Source organism: Mercenaria mercenaria, chromosome 8 (genome assembly GCF_021730395.1).
Source record: "Mercenaria mercenaria strain notata chromosome 8, MADL_Memer_1, whole genome shotgun sequence".
NCBI lineage: Eukaryota > Metazoa > Mollusca > Bivalvia > Venerida > Veneridae > Mercenaria > Mercenaria mercenaria.
Window position 1 is genome coordinate 15,678,792 of NC_069368.1, and position 17,586 is coordinate 15,696,377.

Sequence of the window (17,586 nt, forward strand, 5' to 3'; positions counted from 1 at the left end):
AGGCAATGCTACATACCAAATATCAGAAGCCTAGGTCTTGTGCTTTCAGACAAGAAGATTTTTAAAGTTTTTTCCTTTACAAGTCTATATAAACCATGTGACCCCCCTGGGCGGGGCCATTTCATCCTAGGGGGATCATTTGAATAATCTTGGTAGAGGCCCACTATATGATGCTACATACCAAATATCAAAGCCCTAGGCCCTTTTGTTTTTGAAAAGAAGATTTTCAAAGTTTTTCCCTAAATAAGTCTATAGAAACAATGTGACCCCCAGGGTGGGGCCATATTATACCCTAGAGGGATAATTTGAACAGTCTTGGTAGAGGCCACTAGATGATACTACATACTAAATATCAAACCCCTAGGCCTTATGGTTTTGGACAAGAAGATTTTCAAAGTTTTTCCCTACATAAGTCTATAAAAACCATGTGACCCCCAGGGTGGGAATATATTTGACCCTAGGGGGATAATTTGAACAATCTTGATAGAGGCCCACTAGATGATGCTACATACCAAATATCAAAGCCTTAGGCCTTGTGGTTTTGGACAAGAAGATGTTTGAAGTTTTCCTTTCGGTTGCCATGGCAACCAGAGTTCTGTATGGAATTCAATTCTTTTAATAATTTTTAAAGAAGACCATCCAAAGATCATCCCTGTAAAGTTTCATCAAAATTGGCTTGGTGGTTTAGGAGATGTTGTTTAAAGGAAAGTGTGGACAGACTGACACCGGACGGTGAGCGCTCACAATTGCTCACCCTGAGCCTTTGGCTCAGGTGAGCTAAAAAGCAAAATAATGGTATGAAAGCTGTGCAATTCAAGTCAGTTCATCACAGACATAAGTTTGTGAAGTTTTAATCCATTCCTAACAGTGGTTACCGAGATCTTCCACATGTATATATTGTTATGCAAGGTCTGCAGGATGCGTACAGTACACTGTTATAACTTTTTAATCCAGTGGGTGGTACTGGTTTGCAACGTCTCTTGTATCCTGGGCAAGTCTCGGAACTTCTTTAGGTTTTTGTGACAGCAGTGATTACGTGTTATTTTGTGTTTTCTTTTCCATATCATGTAAATCAAAATCACATTAGACCGAGTTGACATCAAGCTTGATAAATTCATTACAAAATTCCTTCAGATCATTTAGCTCCACGAAAAATATGGTATGGCCACTTTTTCCCAAGTGTATATACATGTAATTGGAACTTTGAAAAATTTGTCAGAACCTGCTGGCCCTGATTACCTGTTAAGTTCACAAAAATAGAGCTTTCCCCATCAGCCAAAGCCTGTCCTCAAACAATTACTGTCAGCAACTGCTTCAGACAGTATCTCCGAAACCACTAGGCCGATTTTGATCAAACATAATACAAATGTTCCTCAGGTGGTTAACCTTCAGTGGTTCAAATAAATTCATTCCATGTAGAAACCTGGCTGCAACAGCAATGGAAAGGGGGAAAACAATTCTGTCAGAAACTGCGGGCCAAATTCTGAACTTGAGATTGCTCAAATTATTTTGGTTTACTGAAAAACATAACATCCAGACCCCAAAAGGCTATGTCACTTGGGACTTTGGAATACTTGATAAAACAATGAAAGAAACAAACAACCGGAGAATATTTACATTTATTTGGTTTCATAGTCCAGAAATTGTTTACACATGTATAAAGAGATATAATACAATAATGATATGATGTATCATACCATGACCAGAGATATTCACACAAAAAGCCCATCATGATACTCATAGAAATAATGATGATGATTTCAATTTTATGACACTGATATATAAATAAAATTATCACACGGTAAACACGCATCCATCTAATCAGCATTAAGTCTCTTGTAACACATCACAACATGTAGCATGGCTTTTTCTTGTTCAATAGCATTCAAACAGTTTCACTGATATAGAAGTAACTACAGACTTTTCAGAAGTACCTTTTTTCTATAACAAACATTATATCAGTAAGTATAGCTGCTTTAATATACACCTCTCTTGCCATTGGTTAATTTCAAATTTGTTCTCAGAATCATCCAATCAGATGCTGGGGTTTTGAGAATGGTCACCATTTCAATTTTTTTAATATTGGTGCCCTGAATAACTTAAAAGGATACATAGCAAATGTTCATACATCAGTATTTTTTGTCTTACCGTAATTAGTTTTGAAAGAACTACATTAATTCATACCTTAACACTGTGAACAAGTTTGTTTAAAGACTACACAGAGTCAAAGATTATTCTTATTATAATACAGGTACATTTTGTACTTGAGTTGTTCAAAAAGTAACGTCACTGCTGAAAAAACATATCTGAGAAAAAATAAAACACTAGAAGTTCATTCCCAATGACTTTGATCTGTTATCAATATTTTTTGAAAATATCCAAAAATATATACTGTATACTTCTCGAGATGAAGACATTCATGGAAAGCATTGTTAGCACTACAAAACAAAATACCCGGTGATTATGTAATCGATGTTTAACAGGCTGATCACAGCAAGATTTAATTTCACATGATAATTTCTTGCGATCTGGTTTGATAGTTTGATGGTTACAAGTGATTGTCAATGTTTGATTGCTTTTTCTGGATATGAAACAGACACTGTCTTAGCATGCAGCAAAAATGACATAAGAGGTATACCTTGAAACATTCCTAGAAATTAATATGTACTTGTAAAATTAGAATTGAATTATTGTTCAACTTGATAAAATTTTGCACATTGGATGCAGTGACATTACTTCTGAATCAACTCTCGTGTCTATATATAACTTAACTGGTTTACATGCAAATAACCAATTTTGAAATAAGGTTTCAGTTCACATTTCCAGTCTACAAGTACTCATAACAAAGTTCACTGCAATAATACTCGCAGCTTGAAACCAAGTATACAATAAATAAAAATTTAAACCTAACCTTTATTCTGCCTTTGCGACCAGTGCAGACCATGATTAGCCTGCACAGATGTGCAGGCTGATCACGGTCTGCACTGTTCGCTATTCAGTCAGTAAATTTTTCAGTGAACACTCCTTAGAATAATAAATGGTATTGCCCAAATTAAATGACGGACCCAGTCCATTTTAGAAATTTAGCAGGGTAAAGGTTAAAAAGAAAATCAAGACAAAAATAGGATTTTAACTATTAGCCTCTTTTTCTGCTTCCAAAAAATTTAGAAAAGTAATCACTGACTGATTTTGTTTCTACCTGAAAAATTTTCAATGTGCAGATTTTTCTATCATTATCAGAGATCGCAGCAATAACAAATATAGTGAAAAACTTAGCAAAATAGTTTTGTTCTCACAACCTTGTGAAATACACAACTCATTAAAAACAGGTTATACATAACTAAAGAAGTAAATTAAATAAGTAAAAGCTTGAGATAAGCATGTCGAGTCTGCAAACATATTTGCTTGTGCAAGCAAGTAGACCTTTTATCATGTTTGCTTGTGCAAGCTTGTCAGCATGTTTGCATGTGCAAGCAATCAGATGTGTAACTTGTTTGCTTGTGCACAAAAAAACAAACAGGAAAAGAATGTTAAGTTATAAAGGCAAGAACATGAGCAAGAGATGCATTTAAAGCCATGCAATAACACACAACTAAAACAGCAATGGCATGCCTTTGTTACTGGCATGACTAAACCTTTATCTGCACCAGGGGGTAGCTCTAGTGATGACTTAGGTTAAGGAATGCCAATATCACTGAAGGAACATCATTGCCTATTGTTGATTTTTTAACATATAATTTAAGGTAACTTCAACTTATTGGAACATCATACATGTTGCCAAAAAATGGCTATTGTGCATGCTTTTGGTAATATTATAGCAGGGGTTACAAGATTCTTTCCTGTACAATTTTGTTATTATACCTTGTAAGGTATACAAAACTTTAATAATAGGAAGGAGTGGTTATGTTTGTTTCTTATAGCATACTCCTTGCTAATGGTTTTCTTCATATGTTAAACTTAACAAAAATAATGATTTAAAAGAAAGTATGTATTTAATAAATCTCTATCAGATCCAGCAAATACTCTTGAGGTCTGTTGTGTTAAAGAAGAATATATCTCTAAAATAATGATTAAAATAGGTTAACTCTACCAGAACAATACCATAAAATCATTAAATTTCGTGGACCTGAAATTTTGAGGTACCATCAAAGAAGGCACTTTTGAGGGACTAAGAATTTGTTGTTCTCAAATAGTAAAGATAAAATAAAACAGATATTTATGTTTGTTAGACTTGGTTGCAAAGAATAATTCAACCATGAAGTCCACGAAAGTATGTCCCGCATGAATATTAATGATTTTACAGTATACAGTATTTCTTTCAGCATTGCCAGACAATGTAAAAAGTGTTTTAATAATAAATGGTCTACCCTGTGAAGTTGATAAAAATATAACAAATCAATATTTAAAAATTCGGGTCCAAAGTCAGTATGACATTATCACATAGGCTATCCAATAATGTTGATATGAAATTAGAAATAAGCTTACTAAATGAGTGTAGAAAGCAACTGTGTGTGTCTGGATGACGCTATTTTGGAAATGGAACGGCCTCCTTAGTAACACTATGTGACTCCAAATATAGGGCTCCTATATAGGCCTATACATATCACATAGGCTATCCACTAATGTTGATATGATAAAACACTTTTAGAAATAAGCTTACTAAATGAGTGTAGAAAGCAACTGTGTGTGTCTGGATGACGCTATTTTGGAAATGAAACGGCCTCCTTAGTAACACTATGTGACTCCAAATATAGGGCTCCTATATAGGCCTATACATATATAGGCCCTATTTTTGTGTTCGAGTCACGCTCAGTGCCACTGAAGAACTCCCATTGAACGTGTATGTAACCTGACCTAACAAGCAACTGAAGCAGAACTAGGGCTTCTATACAGCACTCTTGTCTGGTTTTATTCAAAAACGATCAGTTTCTATCAAATCACTGATAAATTGGAAATTAAATCAAAAAGTTTAACCAAAAATGATACATATTAGTGCAGATATACACCTAGTATATGGCTGGCTGTTAGGATTTCCCCCCATTTAAACTGCGAAGGTAATACTTGGTAAGAGTCTGTTCAATTGAAACTTGGAGGGATGGAATAGGACAGGAAAGAATGTGTTGGATGGATGATAACTTGGTTGGATAAGGTGTATAATCATTTTGATGGATGGATGGATGGATGGATGGATGGATGGATGGACTGTTAGTAACAGATGAGAATGACTAACTAAGTTCCATGCTGGCAATGCTGTATAAAATACCCAGATAATCATATACAATCCTGAGAAATGTCTTTCCAGAAAGTTTTAAATATTGATAAAATAATCTAAACATTATTCTACAGTGAATCTATTAACAAGAAAGCTTTATAACTGAATAAAATTCTGAGTTACTAAGTAATATGTATACAGCATTCATAAGAACAAAACTCCCCCTGAGGTAAAAAAGATACACCGTAAATTTCACTCAATTCCTGATTGGTAAAGATGTTTATGTCATGGTCTCGTGAAATGCAAGTACCCCAACTAACAACAGACCACTCATCTAAATAACCTTTGATGACTTAATTGTGTTAAAGGTTATGAGACTCGGTAAATGTGTATCTTCCATTGGACAACAATTCAGAGAATATTTTGAAATAAGACTGCCAAATACAGTTTGTTTACCGAATTTACATAAATAGAGAGAGTAACCAATGAATTAATCAACAGATTGATTTGAAATGGTTCAATGTCTGCTAAAATGTCAAATAAGAAAATGTTAAAACATCTATACACAATATACAGATATTAATATCACAGAAACAAAACAACATGTTACCCTTATACAAAATGTCAGCAAGTTGTGTGTTTATCTTGATAGGTTTACAACATCTGGCACAATTACTACCGGTTTGAGAGATAAATTATTTTGATTGTGAGCAAAAACATATTTCTCTTCTCAAAATGAATATAAAAATTTCACAATTTATTTATTTACTTTTTTTCTTTTCGTTCAAAACACTAGATTATATTGTGTTCTTTTATATAAAATTAAACATGTGTTACAAATAACAGCTGACTTCCTTTAACAAATTTCTTAATAATCAAACTCGGAAAAATGTGCAAATCTGTCGGCTCAGTTTATCACCAAGACAAAGTTTCCAAGACAAATCTATAGATCAGTAATGTAAAACTACTTTCAATTACTAAATATATCATGGATTATTCCTGACAAAAAGATCAAAAAGGGGCATTCATAACCCTGACTTACCTGAAGGGACTTCAACATCAAGTTACATTATCAAAAGCACAGAAGCTATAAATAGCCAGCTGACTTTACGTAAAAATTCCATAACAAAGCAACAAAGAATTATCTCCACAGAGCTACATTCAGTCAACATTTACACGAGGTATGAGTACAATATACAAAATGATGGTAAAAATAAATAAATAATTACATAGTTACAAACATTTACATAAGTTACAATCAAGTTTTGAAATGTGGTAAAGCTGTTTCATATATAAAATACAAATGATGCAGAAAAATTGCAATGTTACTCTACATGATTTAAATGTAAATAAAATATTTAAGAAGATTCTTTGGAAGCTTACAATGCTACCAAGCAAAATAATAGCAAACTCGGTTTGATCAAGTCTGTTCATGAAAGGTAATGTCATCTGATGGGTTCACATCTTCTACGGCAGTCAGTAAAGATTCCGGTTCTACTTTTTAACAATTTCACAGACATAGATTACCCACAAAAAAATATAACTATTTTTAATCATAAACTGAGCAACAGTTACTGAATAAATTAACAGGTTAGGAAAACACCTGACAATCGATATAAAGTGTCATACTTCACTTTTCTTTTTACAAAAGTCATTTTTAACTGGGAAAAGGTAAATTAATTACGAGTTTCATGGTCAAATTATTGTTCTGACAACTTGGCACATGTTTTCGACACTTCACATATAGTCACACAGTGACTATGAAAGCAAGATTTTATTTGACAAAACAGCCTATGTCTATATCATTTAATGGTCCAGTAATATAGTATAACTATAAAATAACTGGTTGAGTAATATACTATAACGTAAATAAATGAGCCACGCCATGAGAAAACCAACATAGTGGGTTTGCGACCAGCATGGATCCAGACCAGCCTGCGCATCCGCGCAGTCTGGTCAGGATCCATGCTGTTCGCTTTCAAAGTCTATTGCCATTAGAGAAACTGTTAGCGAACAGCATGGATCCTGACCAGACTGCGCGGATGCGCAGGCTGGTCTGGATCCATGCTGATCGCAAACCCACTATGTTGGTTTTCTCATGGCACGGCTCAAATCATAGATCAGTGTCGAGTACCCCTTTAAGGCTGAAATGTAAATATGGTGGTGCAATAATGAAGTAAGGATGTACAGCTCCTCTTTACATGTAACAGTAAATTGATTGTAAAATCAGAGTACTAGCAGTTTGCATGTTTAGGTGTATGACTCTATATAAATGCATCTTTCACTATCTAAATGCACTCAGTTTGCCTATTAAACAGTTTGAAATACAAGTATACAAATTTATGGACTTTTTTCTTTTGTGCATAGAACAGCAATACCTTCTTTGTAAATCAGGGAATATGCGTAACAGAATATAACACAGATGTTTCAGCAGAAAATTAACCATATGTTTGGGACTTTGTCGTGTACAATGCTGGAAAACTGACATTTTATGTTGACATGTTATGATATACTGTAAACAGGACAGAAAAATGTGTGTGTTGTAACATTATATTCAGAGCATTGTTTGTGGAAATTACAGAAATATTCCAATCTCTCATTTACTCGGCACACTTTCTGAACAAACAAACACATCTTTCAAACCAAAATGTCAAACCAATTCTAGAAATCCTTTGTGAAACCTGTTACACATCATAATGTAAGTGAATAAATGAAAATTAGTCTGATAAACAAGCATTCTTCCCACACACATGTCGTAATCTCAACACAATGTCTTATTCAGTGTTATACATAGAATACAATAGCTGCCTTTTGAAGTATAACTCTTACTATCCACACCTACAACACACTTCACCAAAATTTTCCCCCTTACACATCTATAACTACTAGTACAATTTCCCAGAAAACTGTACTATCACATACTCGTGCACATTACAGGAATATTCTAAATCAAAATGAAACAAAACATGACACACCCTGCGGAGGCAAAATAATAAGCATTCATTCATCGACAGACAGTAGCTTCAAAGTAAAAATTTAAAAAAAAAAAAATATTGTAAAGTAAACTTGTTTGGTGTAATGTTATATCTGACAGCTACCTGTAACTACCAGTAACCAGAATTGTAGTTCTATGATTAAGCTGTTAGAGACAGTGTGTTTGCATGTCTTTATTTGGAAGAGTTAAGTATGCATCTAACAAAACTGTAAGTATTCTGCAGGATACTTCAGCATTTGCCATTTTACAAATGGTCTGTACAAAAATACAAAGAAAATGGTTTTATAAGTGGTAAAAAGCAGTATTCCACAAAAGAACGTATGCTTTCCAGCATGAAATGAGAAAAGATATAATCACTCTGGTGGAATTTTTGACAGAAAGCTTAAGTGTTGTAGTCACTCTGACTTTTGTCACCTAGGATCTGGAAGTTAACACGACAAGGTGTCACTTGTATACAGTGTATATCACTATATAAGACTCAACTGTAACTTTATGAGATTTTCCTTTATCAGAATTTTTATTCTGACAACGATTAAGTTTGCAAAAAGCTAATACTCTGATTTTATCAAACCATTGGGGTTGTATGTATCAACATTTTACATAAAAAATATTTTTCCTACAGTTTATCACTTTCAACCTTTAGCCTGTTGGCGGCATGTGATTCTGCCTTTGCTATCAGTGCAGACCAAGATCCGTGCAGGCTGATCATGGTCTGCACTGATTGCTATTCATTCAGTAAATTTTCATGGAAAACCCCTTTGAATAATAAGTGGTGCTGCCCAAACTGAATGATGGACCAGTCCATTTTAGAAATTTAGCAGGGTAAAGGTTAATAACAGTTTCCTTACAGAGAAGAAAACATACACTTCTATAAAGTACTGATCATACTGCCTTTTTTCATTTTCAAGTACTCACAAAAGTTAGATTTGGTATATTCATGAGAAAATAAGGCATATACAAATGTTTGCGTTACTGTAGAAATAACACTCTTAAAACACCGTAAAATAAAGCAATATCACAACAATTCCATTAACGTTATAACTATTTCTTTCCTTAACAGAAAACTTTAACTTCCTTTAATATAAGAAACTGCGCCTTCCCTTAGCGTAAAAAACCCAAATCTTTCCTTACCGTAAAATCTATAACTATATGAAGTAAAATATTTCTTAATTTTTCCTTTTCTCAAATGTTGTCATCACTACATTTTGTCTGAATGTCATCAGTGAATTCTGAGGTTAGTATTACAGTTAATTTCTGCATAAACCAATACCGGGTTAAAAATCTTGTTTAATCTTTTACCCTTAAAATTTTTGTTGTTTAACTCAGATCCGTGACTGTTTCATACATTATATAGTAAAGCTTATACAATTTAACACATGTTTTGAAATTTGCCAAAGTATTTTCATCAAACTGTCTATTGTATAATACACATAATCTATTAAAAAACATACTTTTTATTTATCATACTCTGACTGTATGGTCGTTTAAAGGGCATTTTACCAGTAATAATTTTTTTTCTCATCTGGACCATTAAACAAAATTTTGATATGTTCTCATACAGTAAGACAACTTAAACCACAAGTTGTACTTTTCATAGTATGATAAGTTAATGTAACAATATAGCTTATTCAGTAAGTTCTTGCTGACTTATCCTCTGAATTGTGCCACACTTTTTAACTCTTTTGTTAGCTGTGTTCCAACTTCTTGATTCCTTACTGTTTATATACATCTGATGGAAATCATTTTATATATTTCCAGCAATCTTTCATTTCCATTTCAAAATACTGCAGTTAAATATTTCTAAATATGTTTATCAATATACTTAAAATTACCATCTGTGTGATGTTTAAAAGTCACTCTATGAAAAAATATCTCTAATACATTGACTTACCAACTGCTTTCTAGCTCTGATTGCACCATTAACAACAATCTTTTTTTTACCCTAGTCTGTGTATAAGACGATATGACTATTAGGAATTTTTGAACTTGAAAATTACAGGGAATCTCTACGGTATTTCCTACTGATGGTATATTCTAGCAAACATTAAAAAAAAAATCTTCCAAATGCATGATAAAACCACTACAGAATTGACAGCTCAGACATTAATTGAAATGATGTGTAACAAGAAATGTATTAAGCCAATGACCATAGTTATGAACCGTACCATATAATCCTAGAACACTAGAACCTTTACTGACATTTCAAGATCAAATTACAAAATTTTAGCTTTCATATTTCACGGAACAGTTTAACTGACTCTTTATGGTAATAGTGACACTAGCCGAGTATAATTTCTCAGTATGAATGACTCATAAAACTAGAAACTATGTTATAGACCAAGAATAGCACATGTAAAGGACAAGGCATACTGTACAAATGTAGAGAAATGACAGTTTCAGCAAGTAAAAGCTGATTGTCTGATTATCACAATGTGGAAATACCGTTCAGTCAAAGACTGATTGTTGAATTACCTCCCCTCTCAAAAAAAGGCACCTAGAGTGACCTCCCCTAATTCTTTACCCACAATACCTTGTAATAATCTGTGCTCATTCTGAAAGTTTGAACCTGCAACTTTATCCTTTCACTACCACATATTCGTGTTCAAATCACTATATTGTAATTCAATATGAAAACACTAGAAAACCCTCGGCACTGTAACACTGGTTGGCACAAACGTAGAAAATCATTTTAAAAACACAGTGGTTTTGGCATAACTATTCCAAGATGAACATTTTACTATCGTAAGTAAATTTATCCATCTTTTGCAGTTTGTAATCTCTATAAATTTTCTTAAAGAGTATCACACAACAACTTTATCTCCAACATGGGCATCCAAAAGAATCTGTACTGAGCATCTTACATAACAGGTTATCACACTGAGCCATTATGAGAGAGGGGAGTTGTGCTAGCATGGTGTAGTCCGTTGTAAGTGTACAGGTACGTGACCATTGGCTACACTAAGTCCGTTCATGTGAGCGTAACTACTGTTTGAACTTTTACTGCTTTCTTTACTTCCGTCACTTGAGCCCCCAATAGCGCTGTTGGGGCTCGAGCAAACACCTTGTCTGGTAAAGTCAATATTAGATTGAGCTGCAGCACCTGCCTGCTCTCTAAATACATTACAATCACATATTTCTGCTGAGCCATCGTGTTGTTTGTTATGGGAACTACTATAATGTGGGTACGATCCTGTATCACTGAATATATCCTGAAGTTCTACACTGTGCCCGTTCGAGGCCCCGGCCCCTAACATCGGTAGATGGGATTCGTCTACGTAATCGTTCATTGGACAATGAGGGTCCTTATCCTCTTCATCATCGTCAATTGAGTCAAAATAATCGTGATTGTTCGAGGCCCCGGCGTTATGTTTCGCCTCCTCGTATTTAGCGTTTTCTTCACTGAAGAAATACGAGACTTCTCTAAAACTAGGATCTAAGTCTGGTAACATAAGTTCTATGATTTCTTTAAATGTAGGTCTTTGTTTTGGTCTATATCTCCAACACTTCACCATTAAATCATACCTGAAAGAATAACAAAATCAATGAAAATTTGAGTTACTTGAAAGAAAATTAAGCAATATTAAATATCATACCTCATTTGCTGGAGCTTTGATAAAAGTACAATTTTTTCTGTTTTAACCTACATTAAAGGTAGTTCTTCATGTTTGATACAAAGGAAGTCATAGCTGAAGGACATTTTATTCTGATAACCTAGAATATAAACCTGGGGCTGTCGCAGATGTTCAAAAATAGCAACCTAACCTAGTAGTGTTATTATATCACCTTCTAAAAATTAAGTATAGTTGTAAGAGAAAAAAAATAATCTAAATAATGTCTGACAGCACAACATCAAATGAACAGCTTTATCTTTTATTGGCAGAATTTTCTTTAAAGTGAGTTTATCATAACGCTTTAAAATCTCAGTGTTATTGTTTGCAAATAGAAATACAAATGTATAGAACTACCTTAACCCTTACCATGATGGATACGATTGGTTCTGCCTTTGCAACCAGTGTAGATCATGATCAGCCTGCACATCTGTGCAGTCTGATCATGATCTGCATTGTTCGCTGTTCAGCCAGTACCTTTTTGGTAAGAACCCCTTTTAACAGTTAATGGTACTGTCCAAATTGGAAGATGGACAAGTTTATTATAGAAATTTAGCAGGGTAATGGTTAAACAGAATGGACATCTATCTATCTTATCTCCAGTAGAGGTCAGGGCAGCTTTATAGACACATTTCATAGAATATTTAACAACAAATTACTTCTCACATTAAAGTATCTATCAAAAGTGAAAACTTTGTCTTACAGTTTAGTAGGACATCTTTCAGGTGTGTCCATTATTTTGGCTGATGCAACGTATCGTAGGACTTCCTCATTGGAGAGTCCCTGGTAAGGTTGAGCTGCTAATGTTGACATCTCCCACAATACTACACCATACGACCTGAAAAGGAAAACACCACCTGTAACTTATATCTATGACCAGGAAGTCATCTTGTACCCCTTTTTAATTATAACACACCTAAAATAAAACTATTGTGACCAAAAAGCAATTTTTTTTGTTTTGGCACTTTTGATCATGAAAGATTTTCTTACTTTCCAGTAGAATTGATTTGAATGAAACATTCCAAGTTTAAGGAATTGGCATCCCTTTTCTGAAAGAATTCATTATTATATAGTTAAACTTATACTTTTTATATTATGCTCCACTGTGACAAAACTTTGTCAGTCTCAAGTCAGATTACAAAAAGGTCTAATGTACGATGTCGATACAAAGCAACCTAAGTTCAAAACGAGGTCTAGGTCAAACTGAGGTCAGGTGATGTTCGAAGATGAGGAATGGTCACAGGTCACATCTGTATTAGTATCAATTCATTCTTGTAAGCGGTATTGATGCTAGACGGAACGGTCTCATTTGGTTAACCAAGAGATGGCCTATATAAAGCAACCTTAGTCCAAAATGATGTCAAGGTCAAACTGAGGTCAGGTGATGTCTGAAGATGAGGAATGGTCACAGGTTACAACTGCATTAGTATCAAGTCATTCTAGTAAGGGGTATTGATGCTAGACGAAATGGTCCCATTTGGTTAACCTCGTACGGATGGACGAACAAACGGATGGACAAGACAATCACTATATGCCTCCTGCATCCCTTTTAGTAGATGCCGGGGGCATAAAAACAACAAGGAAGTGTAGTCATAACCTAAGATGGAATTAAATGTACCACCTATGACGTATCCACCTTCCAGTGTGAGTGGGTGGGGGTAGGGGGGGTGTAAATTAAATTTTATTACAAGACTTCATGAGACAATGCTCCTTCACTTACCATACATCTGTCATGCTGGTAAACACTCCATCTTTCAGGGATTCTGGGGCCATCCATCGTACAGGTAACAGACCACGACTTCCCTTTCTATAATAGTCTGTCTCATATATATCCCTCGTCATACCAAAATCTGAAATAAGATTTCATAAGTATTGAATAAAAATACACATATCAAATCATTTACGAACAGAAGACCAAAAAAGATCAAAACTCAGTAACTAAAATACATATAACGCAGAAATTCAACATCACTAAATCGTGTTTAGAGGAAGTATGTACCACTTTCTGAAATCATTCATTGCTGTGGAAGGTATAATCAGTGACCATGAGCAGCTGATGCCAATTCCTTGGTAACCATGGTAAACAATGGTTATTATATGAGACAGCAAGTATTGCATAGCAATGTGGCACTTGTAAATGGTAATCTGTTGACATAATATTGAAAAAAAAAGAGATATATGTAACACTGACAAGTCTCAATAAACATAATGCGTTTGGGTTATATAAAAAAATATCTAAATTTACAGTAAACAGTTTCATAACTTTCTTATCACTCACCTCCAATCTTGACAGTCATATCTGCCCCTACCATACAATTTCTAGCAGCTAAATCTCTATGTACAAATTTTTTATCCGCTAAATACGCCATTCCATCTGCAATTTCTCCGGCCATTTGCAGAATCTGTTTCAGGGTTGGGGGTTGGCGACCTTCATTGTCCTGTAAGAAAGTCACATGAATGAAACTCTGCTCCAAGATAATTAAATTTGAATTTGAAGTCCAGTCTCAGAATGCCTCCTTGCCATTGGTCAATTTCGAAATAGTGTTCAGTAACAACCAATAGGATACAAGAGAACTGATACTGGTTTCCAAACTAAATTTCGTAGTCTAGTACTCTATAGGACTGATTATATCTTAGCTGTTGTAAGTAAAATTGATCATAAATGTATCTACAAATTAATAGATGCTCATTTTAAATAAAACACAAATTCCTATCCCAACTGTTTCTTTACAAAAGTTACAGGAATTCTTTTTTAAATAGACATTATTATTTTAATTTCTGATCATAACTAACGTACACATCTGACCACTCAAAATATGAAATATAAGATGCCTTAAACAGCAAATACAAGATTTAACTTGTTTAACAAGAGGACCATGATGGTCCTGAATCGCTCACCTGTCCCAACATGACCCAGTTTTGAACTGAGTATGACGTCGTTTTTTTTCTATTATTTGACATAGTGACCTAGTTTTTGAGCTCATGTGACCCAGTTTTGAATCTGACCTAGATATCATCAAGATGAACATTCAGACCAACTTTCATACAGATCCCATGAAAAATATGGCCTCTAGAGAGATCACAAGGTTTTTTCATTATTTGACCTACTGACCTAGTTACTGACGGCACTTGACCCAGTTTCAAACTTGACCTAGATATCATCAAGATGAACATTCTGACCAATTTTCATGAAGATCCACTCAAAAGTATGGCCTTTAGAGAGGTCACAAGCTTTTTCTATTTTTAGACCTAATGACCTAGTTTTTGACCGCAGCTGACCCAGTTTCGAAATTGATCTAGATATCATCAAGATGAACATTCAGACCAACTTTCATACAGATCCCATGAAAAATATGGCCTCTAGAGAGGTCACAATGTTTTACCATTATTTGACCTACTGACCTAGTTATTGATGGCACGTGACCCAGTTTCGAACCTGACCTAGACATCATCAAGATGAACATTCTGACCAATTTTCATGAAGATCCATTCAAAAGTATGGCCTCTAGAGAGGTCACAAGGTTTTTCTATTATTTGACCTACTGACCTAGTTTTTGAAGGCACGTGACCCAGTTTCGAACATAACCTAGATATCATCAAGATGAACATTCTGACCAATTTTCATGAAGATCATGTGAAAAATATGGCCTCTAGAGAGGTCACAAGGTTTTTCTATTTTTAGACCTACTGACCTAGTTTTTGACCGCACGTGACCCAGTTTCGAATCTGACCTAGATATCATCAAGATGAACATTCTGACCAACTTTCATAAAGATCCCATGAAAAATATGGCTTCTAGAGAGGTCACAAGGTTTTTTTATTATTTGACCAACTGACCTAGTTATTGATGGCACGTGACCCAGTTTCAAACTTGACCTAGATATCATCAAGATGAACATTCTGACCAATTTTCATGAAGATCCATTCAAAAGTATGACCTCTACAGAGGTCACAAGGTTTTTCTATTTTTAGACCTACTGACCTAGTTTTTGCCCGCAGCTGACCCAGTTTCGAACTTGACCTAGATATCATCAAGATGAATATTCAGACCAACTTTCATACAGATCCCATGAAAATTATGGCCTCTAGAGAGGTCACAAGGTTTTTCTATTATTTGACCTACTGACCTAGTTTTTGACCGCATGTGACCCAGTTTCAAACTTGACCTAGATATCATCAAGATGAACATTCTGACCAATTTTCATGAAGATCATGTGAAAAATATGGCCTCTAGAGGTCACAAGGTTTTTCTATTTTTAGACCTACTGACCTAGTTTTTGACCGCACGTGACCCAGTTTCGAACTTGACCTGGATATCATCAAGATGAACATTCTGACCAACTTTCATAAAGATCCCATGAAAAATGTGACCTCTAGAGAGGTCACAAGCAAAAGTTTACGCACGGACGGACGGACGACGGACGCTGCACGATCAGAAAAGCTCACACTGTCACTTTGTGACATGTGAGCTAAAAATTCTGACCAATTTTCATGAAGATCCATTGAAAAATATGACCTCTAGAGAGATCACAAGGTTTTTCTATTATTTGACCTAATGACCTAGTTTTTGAAGGCACGTGATGCACTTTTGAACTTGACCTAGATATCATCAAGTGAACATTCTCACCAATTTTCATGAAGATCTCATGAAAAATATGGCCTCCAGGGAGGTCACAAGGTTTTTCTATTTTCCGACCTACTGACCTAGTTTTTGAACGCACACGACCCAGTTATGAACTTGACCTAGATATCATCAAGCTGAACACTCTCACAAATTTTCATGAAGATCCATTGAGAAATATGGCCTCTAGAGACATCACAAGGTCTTTCTATTTTTAGACCTACTGACCTAGTTTTTGACCGCATGTGACCCAGTTTCGAACTTGATCTAGATATCATCAAGATGAACATTCTGACCAATTTTCATGAAGATCTCTTGAAAAATATGGCCTCTAGAGAGGTCACAAGGTTTTTCTATTTTTAGACCTACTGACCTAGTTTTTGACCGCACGTGACCCAGTTTCGAACTTGACCTAGATATCATCAAGATGAACACTCTGACCAACTTTCATAAAGATCCCATGAAAAATGTGACCTCTAGAGAGGTCACAAGCAAAAGTTTACGCACGGACGCACGACGGACGCTGCACGATCAGAAAAGCTCACACTGTCACTTTGTGACATGTGAGCTAAAAATCATTTGAGCCGCGCCATGAGAAAACCAACATAGTGGGTTTGCGACCAGAATGGATCCAGACCAGCCTGCGCATCCGCGCAGTCTGGTCAGGCTCCATGCTGTTCGCTAACAGTTTCTCCAATTCCAATAGGCTTTAAAAGCGAACAGCATGGAGCCTGACCAGACTGCGCGGATGCGCAGGCTGGTCTGGATCCATGCTGGTCGCAAACCCACTATGTTGGTTTTCTCATGGCGTGGCTCATTTATCCTTTATCCTTCAAAACATTTGTCTAAATCTTTCTAAAAAATTACCTCTTCATCTGGCCGATGTAGCCGAAGGAAGTTTTTCAGATCCCCCTGTGGCATCAACTCCATCAAGCAATAGGCAGGTTGGCCCTGAGAAACCACACCAATCAACTTTACAACATGGTAACAATGGAATTGTCTGCAAAAGAACACACATGTCAATCATATCTCTACAGTAAACAGGATACAGTAGAAACGGGTAAATGTAGGATAGAGAAACAACAATTACACATCTGTTGACTACTCTGCAATGATCTCTTAGATTTGAGATTTAAAGATGACAAAAAAA

General features: G+C 35.2%; 1 protein-coding gene across 1 annotated transcript in view; it reads right to left on the bottom strand.

The window, feature by feature from the left end:
- Positions 1 to 10,555: 10,555 nt before the first annotated feature.
- The window catches only part of LOC123522998 (insulin-like peptide receptor), a 49,743-nt gene continuing 42,712 nt past the window's right edge, over positions 10,556 to 17,586 (bottom strand). Inside the window, exons 24-28 of the mRNA XM_053549430.1 lie at positions 17,304 to 17,436; positions 14,094 to 14,253; positions 13,536 to 13,665; positions 12,519 to 12,653; positions 10,556 to 11,729 (exon numbers count right to left, since the gene is read on the bottom strand). Of these exons, the coding sequence (XP_053405405.1) occupies positions 11,114 to 11,729; positions 12,519 to 12,653; positions 13,536 to 13,665; positions 14,094 to 14,253; positions 17,304 to 17,436 (1,174 nt within the window). The 3' untranslated portion in view covers positions 10,556 to 11,113. The remainder of the gene's footprint in view (positions 11,730 to 12,518; positions 12,654 to 13,535; positions 13,666 to 14,093; positions 14,254 to 17,303; positions 17,437 to 17,586) is intronic.